This window comes from Cebus imitator, unplaced genomic scaffold, assembly GCF_001604975.1.
Source record: "Cebus imitator isolate Cc_AM_T3 unplaced genomic scaffold, Cebus_imitator-1.0 Scaffold255, whole genome shotgun sequence".
In the NCBI taxonomy this organism is placed as follows: Eukaryota; Metazoa; Chordata; class Mammalia; order Primates; family Cebidae; genus Cebus; species Cebus imitator.
The window spans coordinates 1,097,959-1,115,096 of record NW_016107570.1 but is presented as its reverse complement, the minus strand read 5'-3'; the positions used below and the strand labels follow the sequence as shown (position 1 = coordinate 1,115,096).

The 17,138-nt window shown below is 39.5% G+C and overlaps 1 protein-coding gene across 3 annotated transcripts in view; it reads left to right on the top strand.

Moving 5' to 3' along the window:
* The window catches only part of PDE4D (phosphodiesterase 4D), a 1,550,946-nt gene that overhangs the window by 606,733 nt on the left and 927,075 nt on the right, over positions 1–17,138 (top strand). The window contains exon 1 of one of the 3 annotated variants that reach the window (XM_037728085.1): positions 2,477–3,086. The exons of the other annotated variants lie outside the window; for them this stretch is intronic. Within the exon in view, the coding sequence (XP_037584013.1) occupies positions 2,635–3,086 (452 nt within the window). The 5' untranslated portion in view covers positions 2,477–2,634. Of the gene's footprint in view, positions 1–2,476; positions 3,087–17,138 lie in introns of those variants that run through there. 3 annotated transcript variants of the gene reach the window in all.

Here is a 17,138-nt window from a genome sequence, read left to right as displayed (position 1 = left end):
TAAAATTTCTACCTTTTATTGCATATAAGGCATTGTGCTAAGTATTATTTCATTAAATGATTGCAAAATTCTGTGAAGTAGGTAATATTAGTACTATTTTGCATATAAGAGACAAGGAGAGTAAATAATTTAGCTGAAGTAATATGGCTAGGAAGTGGTAGATTGGAATTCACGTTGTTATCTCAAAGATCACGCAAGAAACTATTACTATCAAGAATCTTTTGGAATTATAAGATAAATTAAAAACTCAACCAGTTGGAAACATATTGTTCCTGACTTGCAATCACACAATAAAAACAAAACAAAGAATTTTTTAAAAATAACTGGGTAATGTAGAAAAAATAAAGTGCTCGTGAATTAAAAGGAGGGAGTAAATTGGCAGTGAAAATCAGGTTAGATTTGAATTATTCCCATTTAATCTGAAAATATATATATATATATATATATATATATATAAATTACTTGTACTGTTAGTATATGAGAAATCAGAATAAGAGTTTCAGATAGAGATATTAAGGAGTTATACTAAGGGGAAAGGTGGCAAGCTTTTCAAGGGAAAGAAGAAATTTGCATACTTCTTTAAAATGGTTTTGGATGTTAATAATGCAGTGAATTAAAAGAAAAAAAGCAGTCTATACTGCAGAATGCTTCCATTTCTCTGCTTTTATGTTTGGGAAAATACTGGCTTAATGCCCTCCTAGGCATGGAAAATACTTTGACCACTGCCAACAGCCACACTTGTGTCTGCAAAGGGGCAAAAATTGTGCCTTTGTAAAGTATGGCTTAGGCCTACACAGTGGGGAGTGGTGCTCAGGAGACTTTCTTGTTTTTTTTTTAACACAGCCTTTCTCAGATTTTGCATATAGGCCGCATATGAGCAGAGGGCTCATATTAAACTGTTGGAGGAAAGGTATATTTCCAACAATAAATAAATAAATAGCATGAAGAGATGATGAGGGCCTTCGGCAGCCACTTGCACATTTTCATGGACTGTTCTTACTGATGAGCAAAGTGAGCACTTATTTTCACTGACATCATTTTCCCAGTGGTATCTAGACTGCGTATTCACTTTGTGGAGAGTGTTGAATTTTCAGCAGTTTAGAGGTTGAGACATGGTTCCTGATTCTGGTACTCCAGTATCTATCACATGATATGCATGAAATGTACATATTAAATTACGTTAAGACTGAGTGTGTGGAAAGAATAGAATAATTACACAGCCAACAAGTTATTGTGAGTCCACAATATATTATCATTCAAATAATGGATGGTATGGTAACTACCACAAATTCTAGAATTATTTTAACAGTAAGCAAATTGCATTTAATCTTTAAGTAATATGGTAAAGTTAAAAAGGTGCAAGGAAAAAAGTGTCTATATATTGCCCTGAAATCATCTTGGCTTCTTAAAAACATTTGACACTGCAGGAAAATGCTAATTAAAGGAAGACAAAAGTTGGATTTGGATTCTAGTGCCCCATAGGACTCTAGTTTCTGGGAATATTGATACAACATGTTCTTAAAATACTTTGGTAATAGAGCTATGTTCTGCTGAAAGTGGCAGAAAGGCAAATTGCAGGCAGGCACTGAAGGTAGAAACTAACGAAGGTAACCAGAGGTTTGTAATGGAAAAGGTGCCTCAACCTTAACTCTGGTCCGCGGGCTCAGCCATGGCTCTGTAACTAAGGACGGCTCGGCTTGATTTCCAGCAAGGACCACTCCCAGGACCAATACTACTAGCTGGAGGAAGATCTTCAAGAGGAAACATTGTGGGCTCTCCCTGCCATGCAAAAGATCCACACAATATTTTATCCTATGTCAGGGAAAGAGCCTGAATTAATCTTACTATTGGATCTTCACCCAGATCCAATTTTTCAGCGACGTGCATAGACAATATTCCAGGCAACTTTGCCAGGTCACATTCCTTATCTCTGGAAGCGCGAGCATGGGGCTCATCGTCAACAAGCTCTGAGAACCAGCCAGGAATCGTCAAACTCCATTTCTCGAAGAGCACTGAAGCAAGCGGAGGTGAAGAGGAAACCTCCGGGGCAGTGGGGAGCAGGGTGGGGGAGGGAGGCGCGGGCACGATGAGGGGAAGGATCTGGAGGACAGGTCTGTCTCCTGACTGGCTGGAGTGATTTTGGAGAAAGTCACAGCTCCAGCGTGCCAGCCTGGAGCTGTCCAACTTTTCAGCAGCTCTGGGATCAGGGGTGCCCTGGACCGAGGAGGCGGCTACGGCTGCCGCCACTGCTGCTGCTTCTGCACCTCGAGTTGCTGACAATCCCTGTTCTCGCCGCCGGCGCCCAAAGGAAGGAAGGGAAGAAGAAAGGGAGGAAGAAGGACCAACCTTTGGTGAAACCGAGCACCGCACGCCCTAGTCTTGGTGACTTGGGGAGCCCGAGAGCGCGTCTCTGCCATAGCCTCGGTGGAGGGAGCCCTGCCGCGTTCTGTGACCCCTCCCGCTGGCAGAGCCCCCTCTCGGTAGCCCAGAGGCTGTGGCGGCTTCAAGTGAGAAGCTGAGCACCAGCCTCTGCCGGGCTGCAGAAGCGGCGGCGGCGGCAGCAGCATCGGGAAGGCGCTCGGGCCAGCACGGTGAACCCGGACTGGGCAGCAGGGCGCGGAGCTGAGAGCCAGGATGGAGGCAGAGGGCAGCAGCAAGCCAGCCAGGGCGGTCAGCGGAGAGGGCAGCGACAGCGCCGGCGGGGCCACACTCAAAGCCCCCAAACATCTCTGGAGGCATGAGCAGCAACACCAGTACCCGCTCCGGCAGCCCCAGTTCCGCCTCCTGCATCCCCATCACCACCTGCCCCCGCCGCCACCCTCGCCCCAGCCCCAGCCCCAGTGTCCGCTGCAGCCGCCACCGCCGCCCCCCCTGCCACCACCCCCGCCGCCGCCCGGGGCTGCCCGGGGCCGCTACGCCTCGAGCGGGGCCACCGGCCGCGTCCGACATCGTGGCTACTCGGACACCGAGCGCTACCTGTACTGTCGCGCCATGGACCGCACCTCCTACGCGGTGGACACTGGCCACCGGCCCGGCCTGAAGAAATCCAGGATGTCCTGGCCCTCCTCGTTCCAGGGACTCAGGCGGTGAGTGGAGAGCGCCCCCTCCCCCATTCAGGCAAAGGGTCACCTCCCCTCTTCTCAAATTCTCCATCTAGGTCTGCTTATCACCACCAATCTTAGACCCAGGATCAATGCCAGCCTGGAAATTGGAGGGAGGGTGAACAGGGGTGTGCCTGTCCTTGATTGAGAGTTTTCGATTCAGGTGTGTAAGAGACTCCCCGGAAGTACCGCATAAATGTTAATTGGGGCCGTGTGTGTGTGTGTGTGTGTGTGTGTGTGTGTGGTGCGCGCGCTTCCCAGTTATCTGTGCCACGCATCAGCCCTCTCTCCACCCACTTCCATATCACCCTGGTGAGTGAGACTAAACAAGCGAAATCAGTTTGCTTTGGGTGGAGAAGAAGAAAAGGTGAAGGTGTTGAGGGAATTTGACCCGGGAAAGCACCCAGTCTGTCCACTCACCCCATTGGGAGGAGGGGTCCGGGTCGGGGGGTCGGTGGGGCTGCTCTGACTGGGCAGGAGGGAGTGGAAAAGCCTGGTCCCGGGATTGCAGCTAAAAGGCTAGGAACAACTCGTATCTCTCTTCATCAAGTGGAGAAGTAAATTGAACAGCAAAAGGGGAGAACAAACACGTGGGTGACTTGGAGAGTTTGGAGCAAAATGTTCAGCAATCCTTGAGAGAGAGAAGAGGGTGAGGGAAGGAAGGAAGGAGGGAGGATGCGGTGGGAGTTACACTGTATCGGTGTGTGCGAGCTTGTGTGTAGGGAGAGCGGTGTGTGTATCAGTCGTCCCTGCAAAATCCCAGGAAGAAAGCGCCTTGTTTTAGCAGCAGGCAAGGCATAGAGATTTGATTATAGTGATTTCCCTTTAACGTAAGTGCTATGAAAGGGCAGGGAAGCCGCATATCAACCGGGAGTTTTAATAGAAGTTGACCACTGTGTTTCCAAGGAAATGAGTAGTGTAAAGGACCAACCAGAGCCGTTCTGAGGAGTCAGCTCCAGATTCTTAACTCAGGCCTGGAGGTGGATGTGGGGCCCACGTTTGGTCCCTTTCCTGATAACCCAGAGACAGCTCCTTTCTTCCCTGTCCCAGGCCCTCCATGCCTTGAGTCCCTTCCCCCACACAGGCACAGGAAAAATAATTCAGGAGTTGCTGATCCTTAGCACACCTAATGGTAAAGTAGAGGGGTCGTCATCTAACCTTAGACGTGGACAGGCATCGATACACTGCACCTCCAAACCACAAGTCTGGACAATGGATAGTTATCAATTGTAAATCAAAACAAGTCTGGGTGTGGAGACAGGAAAATCTGGGGCTGGGATTGTTTCTCCAACTCTGATTGACAGTAGGTTGAATTGATCAGAACATCATAATGGTGTTCAAATGTGTGTTTATCTGAGTTTTTTTTTTTTTGTATGTCTCTCTGTTGCATACACTATGTACAAGGAATTCACCCAAACTATCACAACCCTGATATGTGCACATCAGTTCAGCTTGCACATATGCTCTTAGCCCTTTGCCTGCCTCACACCCATAGGTACCTTGTTGGGGATGTTCTTGTACCTGTTGAATGAGAAGAATGAGTATTGTAGTTAATCTCAATTCAGATCAATTTAAACTCTGACAATTGGTACAGACTGCAGACGTTCATAAATTAATATAAAAGTTTCATTTTTCAGCCAAGACTGCTAAGACCCTTTGTTTGAAGAGGTGGATGTCCTTCCCTCACCCCTTTGGTTGAGCACTATACTATGTAGGACCTTGATGATAGAATGAAGACAAGCATGACACTTTGTATATTTGATCTATTAATAGAAAAATACTGTGTGATGATGAACCTTTAATAAGCATTAAATAAGAATAAGAATTCTAGCTTCATCTGTGGGCTGATGGATTTTTTTCTTAATTGATTTCATTTTTTAATAAAATAGAATATGTCTGAGAGAGTGGAAGGAAGAAAAATAAGCTAATTGGAATAGAGGTATTGCATCATTGATTTGAATTTATTTTTTGCTATGCTCTCTACATTGATTAATTGTTCTATTTGAAATTTTTTAGTTGAATGGTTCACAGGCAAACTAAGATGTATAATATTTACACATAGCTGCCACCGTGGCTCATCTGATATATCATTGTCATTCTATTTAAGGATCTGAGACTTAAAATTCTTTACAACACTTGCATATTCCCCACATGCTCACCCATTGCCTGTCATGCTTTTCCTTAATAGAGTTGCTTTTGCAAATAAATATGTCTTCAAGGAGAACGTAGATATTAGTTTCATTCTTTAAAGAGAACAGCAACAATACTTTTTGGTTTTAAAGAGAACAGCAACAATGCTTTTAAATTATCAAAGAAATTTTACATTTATTAACTAATTCAAATCCTACAAAAACGCTGCGATGAGATGGTATTATCTCCATTTGATAGACAAGAATGCTGAGCTCCTGAAGATGTGAGCAATTTATCACATAGACTGTGAGTGCCAGAGCTAAGACTGAAACCCAGGTCTTCTGCCTCATCAAAGGTGGTGAGCCTGCCTAAAATAAACGTGTGCAGAACCGGGGCCTGTTGACAGCACCAAGAAATATATTAAACCAAAAATGAAGCTTATATTAATTGATACTACAGGACATAAGCCCGAATGAACTAAAAATGATATAATGGTTTAAATCCATTTTTAACAAAATGACAGATGCCACAAGCTTCTGGAAGTTATGAGAGATTTTAACTTTAGAAACCCTGGGCAGTATAAACTGGTGTTAATGATCACAATAGAAGAAAACCAGTGTATTTGTTGACATTGTAAAATGCATATAATACTTATGAAACAGTGTTCAGATAAAGCTAGTGAGAACATTTAAGGTCTTTTTAAATAATTTACTAAAGAAAACAAGAACCAGTGTGTGTGTGTGTGTGTGTGTGTGTGTGTGTGCATGCGCGCGTGCACGTGCACGTGTGCACACATGCGTTTGCACCACCATCAAACCATCATCCAAATGGGGGTTTAAATAGTCTGTCATGTTAATGTCTGAAAAAGCCTCAAGGGTGGATGGATGAATGATTCCCTATGGATCATCAAGAAAGATATGTCCCTTAAAAAGCTATTTCTAGCATGTACAGTAGCATTTTCAGATATTATTTTGGCTGAAATTTTGAGAATTTGTTACAGTGAAGCAATGGGAAAGAGGAATCTTGGTTTAATGAAGAAATTAATATAAGCAGTAAGGAGGCAACCCTCAGACATTTTGTGGTCAATTCTTATGAGTCCATGGAAAATTTTGATATGTTAAATTTTTTATATAAAGTGTATCTGTCAAACAAGGTAGATTCATGTCTTAATCTAAACATGGAAGAAATTTCAAAGAATAAAATTACCAGAGAAATGAGTCTCTATGTTACCAAGAGAAAAAAACGAAATATGAAAAAAGTTTTAAACACCCTTAAAAATGTATTTATCAGACTAATCATTTCAACTAATAGTTTTCAAAATGTAACAACCATTTAACTGAACTAATAAATAATCTTATTGTTTCTTTGACTTTCCTCTACACGACAAAATATTTTCCTTATCAGTAATGTGTTTTTTGAAATAGGCAGGAGCAGTATATTTTCAATAATATAAATCATTAAGGTTGAAAATACAAGCAGCATGGGTGATTCCTTGATATTATAAAACATTCTAGATTATAGAGGTATAAATATCCAGAGGGGGACATTTGCTTTAGGTACTTTATTTTATTCATTTATTTGTATCTATTTATTTTTATTTTTATTATTTTTAGAGACAGGGTCTTGCTCTGTCACCCAGATTGGAGTGCAGTGGTACAATCATAGCTCATTGCAGTCTTGAACACCTGTGCTCAAGGGAGCCTCCTGCCTCAGCCTCCCAAAATGCTGGGATTAGAGGCATGAACCATCATGCCTGGCCCAATTTAGGTATTTTAGAAGGAAAAGAGCTAAAAACTATAATCACACAAAATATAAATCCTGTGCATATTATGTTTACTTTACTTGATATTTGCTTTTTTTATTTTATATTTTATTTACTTATTTATTTTTTGAGACAAAGTCTCGCTCTTGTCACCCAGGCTGGAGTGTGCAGCAGCGCAATCTTGGCTCACTTCAGACTCTGCCTCCCAGGTTCAAGCCCTCAAGTGATTATCCTGCCTTGACCTCCCAAGTAGCTGGGACTACAGGCACGAGCCACTGTGCACTGCTAATTTTTTGTATTTTTAGTAGAGATGGGGCTTTACCATGTTGGCCAGGCTGGTCTCAAACTCCTCAAGTGATCTGCCAGCCTCGACTTCCCAAAGTGGTGTGATACTGATGTAAGCCACCACGCCTGGCGATAGTAGTTTTTTAAATACGTTAACATCATATATTAAATAAAGAAAACATACTGGAATATTTAAATAGTAAAAGAAATTAGGTTTTTATTTTTCTATGCTAGGTTATAAAAGCTATTTATTGTTTTATTGTAATTTCAGGTTTTTAGTGTAACTTTTCTTCATTAGAGGATGTAATGGTAATCCAACTTCATGATGCAAAATTTAAATTTCACATTACCAAAATAACTAATTGAAAAGTTGACCATTCAATTGTCTACATCAGTGAATTTAAATTTCAGGAAACCATATATTTTAAAAAAAACATACTGGAAAACTGACATAAGGTTGACATCTTTAAATTTTAATATGTAAGGACACTAAGGATATTTAAATAACAAAAATGTAAGGCAGATGTATATTTTTTTACATTTCTTACATATTGCCAACACAGTAACACAGTGTTAGACTTTTTTTTCAAAACTAGTTTGAACCTTTCTTCATTTGCCTCCACTAGAATATTGTCTTGGTAACGTAATTTAATACTTTATCAGCTAATGTGTTCTAAGCCTTTGATTAATCAGAAAAACATAATGAATCCACCACCTTCTTACATTTCACTTCTAAAATGATGTACCTTCTGTGTCTCATGAAGGGGGATGGTGGGCAGGAGGAGGTAGGAGGGAAAGGATAGGAACATGTCCCCAAGCATGGAATGTTTGTAAGGCCTTATCTTATTCTAATTGGACCATATTGGTTCATTTGCCCACATGTGGAGCAGTAGCAGGGAAACGGGTAACTGACAAAGTCAACAAGACACATTTTTCTAATATGTCAATAAGAGAAGGGACTGAGGCTTACATTTACCTAACCCACCACTGTCCATCTTTTACATTTGAAGAAATATGTGTCCTGAGTAGTTAAATTACTTAACAAAACTAGTTTACTTCCCAAACTGTAACTACAAACTATATCTGCTGACAATTACTTTACATTTTTCACATCGTGGCCATCTTTTAATCATCACTATCCCTAAGTTCCGGGCTATAGCCTTGAACCGAAAGTTTGGAAATTACTTTTAAAAAACATTTGTGAGTAAGTGGAATATTCAGATATTGGCATAAGAAAGATGACTTCAGAAAAGAAACATTCTTTCACTTTCCAATTTGGATACATTTACACAAACACACACACACACACACACTCTGATGGGTTGCTCACTAATTTCTATCTCTAAACTTTAATACGGGTTTGGAGGGATGCCTTGGAAAGAGTTCTTAAAGACCAAATAGAATAATAATCTAAAGAGACTTAATTCTGTTTATGATTTTTGCTAATTATTTAAATGTCTGAAGCCTATCATGGGTGAACCTATGCCCCTCTCACAGCTTATTATCCTTATACAGGTTTAAAAATATGCAATATGTGAGTCTGTAACTTGAATGCTGCTAGTCCTGGCTCATAACAGCAATGTTGCTAAGGGATTATACCAAATAGCACTGTATTATATTTCAAAAGATGTTGTGGCTATTTTTACCCTGAGGAACATTTTTCTACGTTTAAAAAATAAGAAAACTGATTTTTCCCAGAGAATGAGGCACTTTATTGTTTAAAACTTATCAGCTGTTTTGATACTATATTCACACCTATCACCATTGCCCCAAACCTCACCATACCACTTTGGAGATTGAGGACTCTATAAAATTTGCTTTGTCATCTAAACGAGCATTTATAGTAATTGATCTGTCTCAACCTGGGGCATCATATCCATCCAGTTGTCTCTGGCCAGTGGCATTCTTAGACTCTTCTCTCCCCCTAACTTTAGATCTCAAAGACCACCAAGATCTTTGAACCTTCCTCAGAAACACCGGCTGTGCTTTTCCCTTGCCACTTCCCAAGTTCAAGCACTTAGCCTCCATTCACTAAACCATTGCAGTAGCCTCTAAGTGATCTCTAGTTCCAATCTCTCCTCACTCCGACTGTTTTTACACTCCAGGCCACCAATTTTATCATCTTCTTCTTCTAAATCTTAAAATAATTTCTCTTTGCCTGGAAGATAAAGTCTAAATTTATTAGTTTGACTCTTCAGCATGTTATCCCAGTCTGTCTTTCTTGCAGAAAGCCTAACTTTTATCCCTTTTTGTAAACCCCATGAAATAATCACACTTAAATTTTGGTCATGGTCTGAGTTCTCTATGCGTTTTCACACCTCTCTCTTTCTTTCTGAGGCTGTTTCTTCCCTCTAGGTTGCTATCCCTATGCCCTACAACACCCCTTCCTTAGCTGTTCAGAAAACTCATGATTATCTTTTCAAACTCAGTTCATGTTACCCTCTTGTGGAGATTCCTACACAAAGAAGAAATATCTTTCTTTTTTGGACTTTCCCATAGCATTTTGTATATTATTTATACTCTAGCAGTTACCAATAATTATTTGTTTTACCTGTCTCCCACATTAGGTGCATTAGGACCTTACACAGTGAATGGTTTTATATAGATCCTTAATAAATGATGAGCTTTAAAAAAATGATGAGTTTGTATCCTTTGTATGGACATGGATGAATCTGGAAACCATCATTCTCAGCAAACTGACACAAGAACAGAAAACCAAACGCCGCATGTTCTCACTCATAAGTGGGTGTTGAACAGTGAGAACACATGGACACAGGGAGGGGAACATCACACACTGGGGTCTGTTGGGGGGTGGGGGAGTAGGGCAGGGATAGTAGGGGGTGAGGAGGTTGGGGAGGGATAATATTAGGAAAAATACCTAATGAGGTGATGGGGGTATGGAGGCAGCAAACCACCATGGCATGTGTATACCTATGTAACAATCCTGCAAGGTCTGCACATGTACCCCAGAACTTAAAGTATAATAAAAAAAAAACTTATAAAACTATAAATGTTCAATATGTATAGCTTATTTTATGTCAGTTATTCCCAAATGAAGCCATTCACAGAAGGGGGGAAAAGCAGCCATTCTTAATAGGCTTAGCCATCTCTTGACAAAAATAAATAAATACTGTAAATAAATGATGAGCTTTTAAATGTGGAAATAAAAATAAAACCTTGTCTTTTTATTGTATGCTCTCTCAGACAGGATATATTTGACTTTCTTAGTAATCTCTATGAAGCACACTGAGTTAGTGATTATTTTACCCATTTTATAGGTGATGAAAGGAAATATTGAATCTCAGAAAAATAGACATATATTCATGCGCAAAGATGGAACTCGGACTTGAGCCATAAAACTCCCGATCTGGTTATCTTTTTTTATTGTACTGTAATGAAACAAGAGATGCTCTGAGTATCTGTTGGCATGAGAAGAAGCAGCTTATAATTTAAGATTATGAAGAAAGGGTGAAATTACAATGCTGTGAAGAGAAATAACAATTTTGATCCAACTTGTGAAAAAGAAAACCTCAGAATGAAAATAACTGTGATGGGATAAAGCCCCCTTTGTAAATTTAGAGAAATGCCTTTACTGATTAAATTCTTAACTTTGGGTTATTTGGCTCTAGAAGATTCATTACATTTGGAGGTAGGCACACATTTTTGAGAGAATGTTTATCCAGTTCTCAATGAGTCTTTTATTCACAAAATTTGAGGCACTATGTTCTAAAGCTAAGTTATGGGCTGATTCACTAAGGGAAAAATTATGAAAACATAATACACCAGTGGAGTAAGATTATCACTGAGGTGGCTGAAAGTAAGCAGTTTGAAATGGGATTTTAGAAAAATACAACACTTCAGACCAATAAGGTCAAAAGCCTATTTAAAAATGACAAATCCCCAGTGGGATTTTAGGGGATTGCATGACTTAAAATTTGATTTAAATATAAGAATAGTAAAGAACATTTTGAAAAAATAGAAAGACTATTTTTCCTTATAAGATAGCAGAACATATTTTATAGGCTGATAATTCAAACAGCATGATAATAATTGAGAAATAAGCCAATTATTCAACTAACTGGATAAATTGTCAAGAATAAGACCCATGCACATATTGAAAATTTAGGATTTAGTAAGGGTACCACTCCAAATCAGTCAGAAAAGGATAAATTATTTAAAATAAGGTGTTTAATGGTTAATTGAAATAAAAAATGACCCTTATTCATACTACAATAAATAACACTAAATAATAAAAAGATTAAAACTTAAGAGAAAAATAAAGGCCATGAACAGAAAATTCAAAAAGGAAGAAAAATTTATGACAAATATACATCTGATTTTTTTCTATCTGATGAAGAAAGAAGTAAAAACTGAAACATCAATGTTATTTAATTTTTCATCTACCATTTTGGAAAAAGATGAATAATTTAAAAGAGTTTGAGAAGGTGTACAAAAATAGCCACTTATGTACATTTTCAGTGAAGAATATAAATCCGGAAAACATTGGTGGGAAATCAAATAATATGTATCAATATTTTAATGTGCATACTTTTGTCTCATTAATTCTGTTTAGAAACTTAGCCTAAGAATATAATTGAATAAATGAGCAAAGAAGTACTGTATTGCAATATTACATATAATAGTATGCATTTGGAAGCCACTCAAATATCTTTCAGTACAGAAATTATAAAATAATGATCTATCTATATTGAAATCTCTATATATTGAAGTGTAATATTAAACTCTACAAGTGGTTATGTGGAAAAAGCAATTTAGAGAATAGATGACAGAATATGGTATCATTTACCTGTGTGTTTTTAATGCATGCTTATATTTACACATACGAGATTATATCTATGTATATGTGTGCCTGTAGTTATATGTGTAGGTTTATGTGTGGTATGAGTATATGTGTATAAATTTATGTGTGTATATATCTATATCTATATACATATATATGGAAACAGAGACAGATATATATATACATATATATATATACACACACATATATATGTTGAGAGAGAGACAGAGAATATATACATATTCTGTCTAGGCAGGGAAAACTGCCAAACTGTTATAGGTGTGTGAAGAGAGGACACTTTGAGAGGTCATTGATTTTGTTTTATGTTCCCTTCTGTTACTTGATTTCCTTTAAAATGAGCATATGTTGTTTTTATAATAAGCAAAAATCATCTATTTTCTCCTTTTGTTAAACAATATTTTCAACTCATTTAGTTTAATATATTTCATTTGGACTTCACTTTTCTCTTACCACCTCCCAAAAAAGCAAAGGATTGTGTTTCATAAAACAATTTAGTAAAAAATATACATGAGGTTATCAAAAAGAAGAGCAAATGGCATGAAAATAGTATGAACTATGAAAGCAAAAATGCATGTCATTAGCTCCTGAGTAATTACTAGAAACAAGTCACAGATTGGTTCTGAGCTTCCTATCAACTAATCCAAGGAAGGGAACACTATCGGTTTAAGATTCATATATCGGTAAGTTAAAAAATAAGTTGCTTGGTAAAATATATTGCTATTAACTCCAATAATTAAAAGAAGTATTTCTCTGTGATGTCTTATAAAAAGGATGCTATGTGATATGGTGTGTACAGTTTCAACAATTTCTATACTTTATAAAGTATGAAATAAGTATGAATGTTTCTTAGAACTATGACTGATTCTTATAAAACTACATATTGATGGCCTGTTGTCTAAGTTCCATTCATTGAAAATCTATCAGCACTGGAGCCACAGTTAGCATTTGTAAGAACTGAACACTTAAGTGTGTACCATTAAAAGAAGCTGCATTCTTCAACTTGGGGAATTCTTCTAGACTCACTCTTCTGTATCTCACATTCAGCTTCTTGTTCTCATCTGAATACCCGAATTTGATTTGGATGCTGTATGTGTTCTTTGGTCCTTAGGATTCAAAACTAAGGTCTTATTTCAGTTTCTTGCTCAAATATTGCCTTTGACCTGATCTGTTCCTGTAACTGTAGCCCTCAAGCAAGCCCAACCTAATTCTCAAGTGTGGTTCAGAATTCTGGGACACCGGCCCAAATTGGGTCTACCTTATTTGTGATAGGAGAATGGAACCAAAGGAAGAAGAGAAGCTGGGTATGGTGGTTCACACCTGTAATCCCAACACTTTGGGAGGCCAAGATGGGCAGATCACTTGAGGCCAGGAATTTGAGACCAGCCTGGCCAACATGGTGAAACTCTCTCAACCAAAAAATACAAAAATTAGCCAGGCATGGTGGCACATGCCTGTAATACGAGCTACTCTGGAGGCTGAGGCACGAGAATTGCTTGAACCTAGGAGGCGGAGGTTGCAGTGAGCCAAGATCGCACTGCTGAACTCCATAATGGGTAACAGAGCAAGACTGTTGGGAAACAAAAAGAGAGAGAGGAAAGGAGAATTCAGTGTTGGTATCCGGCTTTCTGATTTTCTGACATGACCACCCCATTCTCTCAATATTCATAATAGATCCACTTCCAGTTAAATGTGCCAAGATAATTTACTTGCAAAATGTAGCCCCATTAAATACATGGATTGAAACATTTAAATATAGGCCAGTTAAATGTTAGAAGTTACTTACCAAAAATGAGGTTGATGCTTTAGAGTAATTTACTCATAGCCCTTCTTTCTGAAAGCAATTCAAGTAACACACTTTTAGTCTATTGAGATTGTTCCAAATTCACAATAACACATTTGTTTTCCTGTTGTTGCTGCTATTTACCTAGCATGCAGGTATGCTTCCAGCTCACTCAAAAACATCATTAAAATATAAAGTAAAAATTTGGACTCTTCTATAAACACATTTTTGTTTTACTGCCATGCAATCATCCCAACTACTGGGGTTTTCAGTTGTATTGGGGACCAGGTTCTTATCTAATGATCAGTAGGCAGGGGTCTCTACTGTCCAGAAATCATGTGGCTACTAGTCATGGCAGTTGCTGCTACACACTGAAGGAAGATCATCCAACATGGATAAATATACTGTTCTTATCAGATGTTTGAGAAGTAATAGAGTGTAATGTTGCCCCTCATGTACAATATGGGTCTAAGAAACCCACACTTACGTTAACAACTCAGAAACTGCCATAAATAGCTGAAATATCCAAATAAATCAACAGACCCATAGTTTGTGGGAAGCAGAAAGCTGTTCATGGTTTCAATGGGATAGGCTGAATTTCGTGTCTAATTGTGTTTCTTTGTGTCTTGTTTCCTCTGTCTGAGATGCCTTTTCCTTCACACACATTAGTTTTGATAACACCTACTCATACTTCAGATCTTGATTAAGCGTCACTTCTTTTGGTAAAGTCCTTGCAGGTCTCCCAAACCTGACATATTACCATATAGTTCTCTTTTATAGCATTTATGAGATGTTCAATTACGTGTTTAATTGTATAATTATTAATTAATGCCAATTTCTTTCACCAAACTATAAACTCCTATGAAAATAATGACTGTCAATTTTGCTCACATTCAAACACAGTATTAGTACATTGCTTGAACAAAAGAGTTATTAAATAAATAAATGAACTCCAGAGTTACTACTGTTACCAATTTTATAAAGTTAGGAATCTACCGTTAAAAGTAAATAGGAAGGGAGGATCCAAGATGGCCAAATAGGAACAGCTCCAGAGTGCAGTTCCCAACAAGAACAACGCAGAGGGTGAGTGCCCACCCCATTTCCAAACAAATTTTCACTGCCCACAGACCAGGAGGTTCCCAGAACAAAAAGCACCACACGTTTTTAGCACAGCGGTTTCAGCTGGTGCCAGGATGGCACACAGAAACTCACACAAATCTAGTTGGCTGTTTCAACTGGTGCCTGGAACTCCTGGGAGACAGAGCTGCCTATTCAACTGAAAGGGAGTGGGCAGAGACAGGGAGCCAGGTGATCTGGATCAGCAGGTACCGCCCCCACAAAACAAGCAATCTGTAAAGCTCTGGATTGAGTTTCCCAGCAAGCGCAGCTGGACCCAAGACGGTCCAGCACAGTGGGGGGAAGGGTGACCGCCACTACCAAGGCAGTTGACACAGCAGCTGGGCAGAGCCTGCGGCAGCTCAGCAACACCTCTGCTGGCAAACTGTGACTAGACTACTCCATGCGGGGCAGGACATCTATGAAAAAGGCAGCAGCATGACAGGAACATATAAATAAAGCTGACCTTCCTTGGACAGAGCACCTGGGAAAAGAGGCAGTGATGAATTCCGCTGCAGCAGACTTAAAAGTACCTGCCCAGCAGCTCTGCATGGAACAACGGAGCTCCCAACACAGCACTGGACCTCCTGTAAGGGACAGACTGTCTCCTCAAACAGCTCCCCAACCCCTGAATACCCAAAGAGAACTTCATAAAGGAGAGCTCAGGCCGGCATCTGGCAGGTACCCTTCTGGGATGAAGATAACAGAAAAAGAAACCGGCAGCAACCCTTACTGTTCTGCAGCCACTGCAGGTGATCCCCAGGCAAGCAGGGTCTGGAGTGGACCTCCAGCAGTCCTACAGCAGAGGGCCCTGACTGTTAGGAGGAAAACTAAGAAACAGAAAGAAATAACTTCATCATCAACCAAAAGGATGTCCACTCAGAGAACCCATCCGAATCACCAACTACAAAGACCACAGGTAGATGAAACCTCTAAGATGGGAAGAAACCAGCACAAAAAGGATGAAAACACCAAAAACCAGAACACCTCTCCTCCTCCAAAGGATCACAACTCCTCACCAGCTAGGGATCAAAGATGGATGGAGAATGAATCTGATGAATTGACAGAAACAGGCTTCAGAAGGTAGGTAATAATAAACTTCTCAGAGCTAAAAGAACATGTGCTAATGCAATGCAAAGAAACTAAGAGCCTAGAAAAAAGGTTAGATGAGATGCTAACTAGAATAAACAGTCTAGAGAGGATATAAATGACTTGATGGAGCTGAAAAACACAGCACAAGAACTTCACGAAGCATACACAAGTTTCAGTAGCCAAATCAACCAAGCAGAAGAAAGGATATCAGAGATTGAAGATCAACTTAATGAAATAAAATGAGAAGACAAGAATAGAGAAAAAAGAGTGAAAAGAAATAAAGCCTCCAAGAAATATGGGATTATGTGAAAAGACCTAATCTACATTTGACAGGTGTACCTGAATCTGATGGAGAGAATGAATCCAAGCTGGAAAAGATTCTTCAGGATATTATCCAGGAGAACTTCCCCAACCTAGCAAGGCAGGCAAACATTCAAGTCCAGGAAATACAGATAACACCACAAAGATATTCCTCAAGAAGAGGAAACCCAAGGCACATAATCGTCAGATTCACCAGGGTTGAAATGAAGAAAAAAATGCTAAGGGCAGCCAGAGAGAAAGGTTGGGTTATCCACAAAGGGAAGCCCATCAGACTTACAGTGAATCTCTCGGCAGAAACCTTAAAAGACAGAAGAGAGTGGGGGCCAATATTCAACATCCTTAAAGAAAAGAACTTGCAACAAAGAATTTCATATCCAGCCAAACTAAGTTTCATAAGCGAATGAGAAAGAAAATCCTTTATGGACAAGCAATTGCTGTGAGATTTTGTCATCACCAGGCCTGCCTTACAAGAGCTCCTGAAAGAAGCACTGAACACGGAAAGGAAAACCAGTACCAGCCGCTCCAAAAATGTACCAAATGGTAAAGACCATTGACACAATGAAAAAAAAAATGCATCAACTAACGGGCAAAACATCCAGCTGGCATCAAAATTGCGGATAAAAATGGGCTAAATGCCCCAATCCAAAGACACAGACTGGCAAATCGGATAAAAAGTCAAGACCCATTGGTGCACTGTGTTCGGGAAACCCATCTCACGTGCAAGGACAC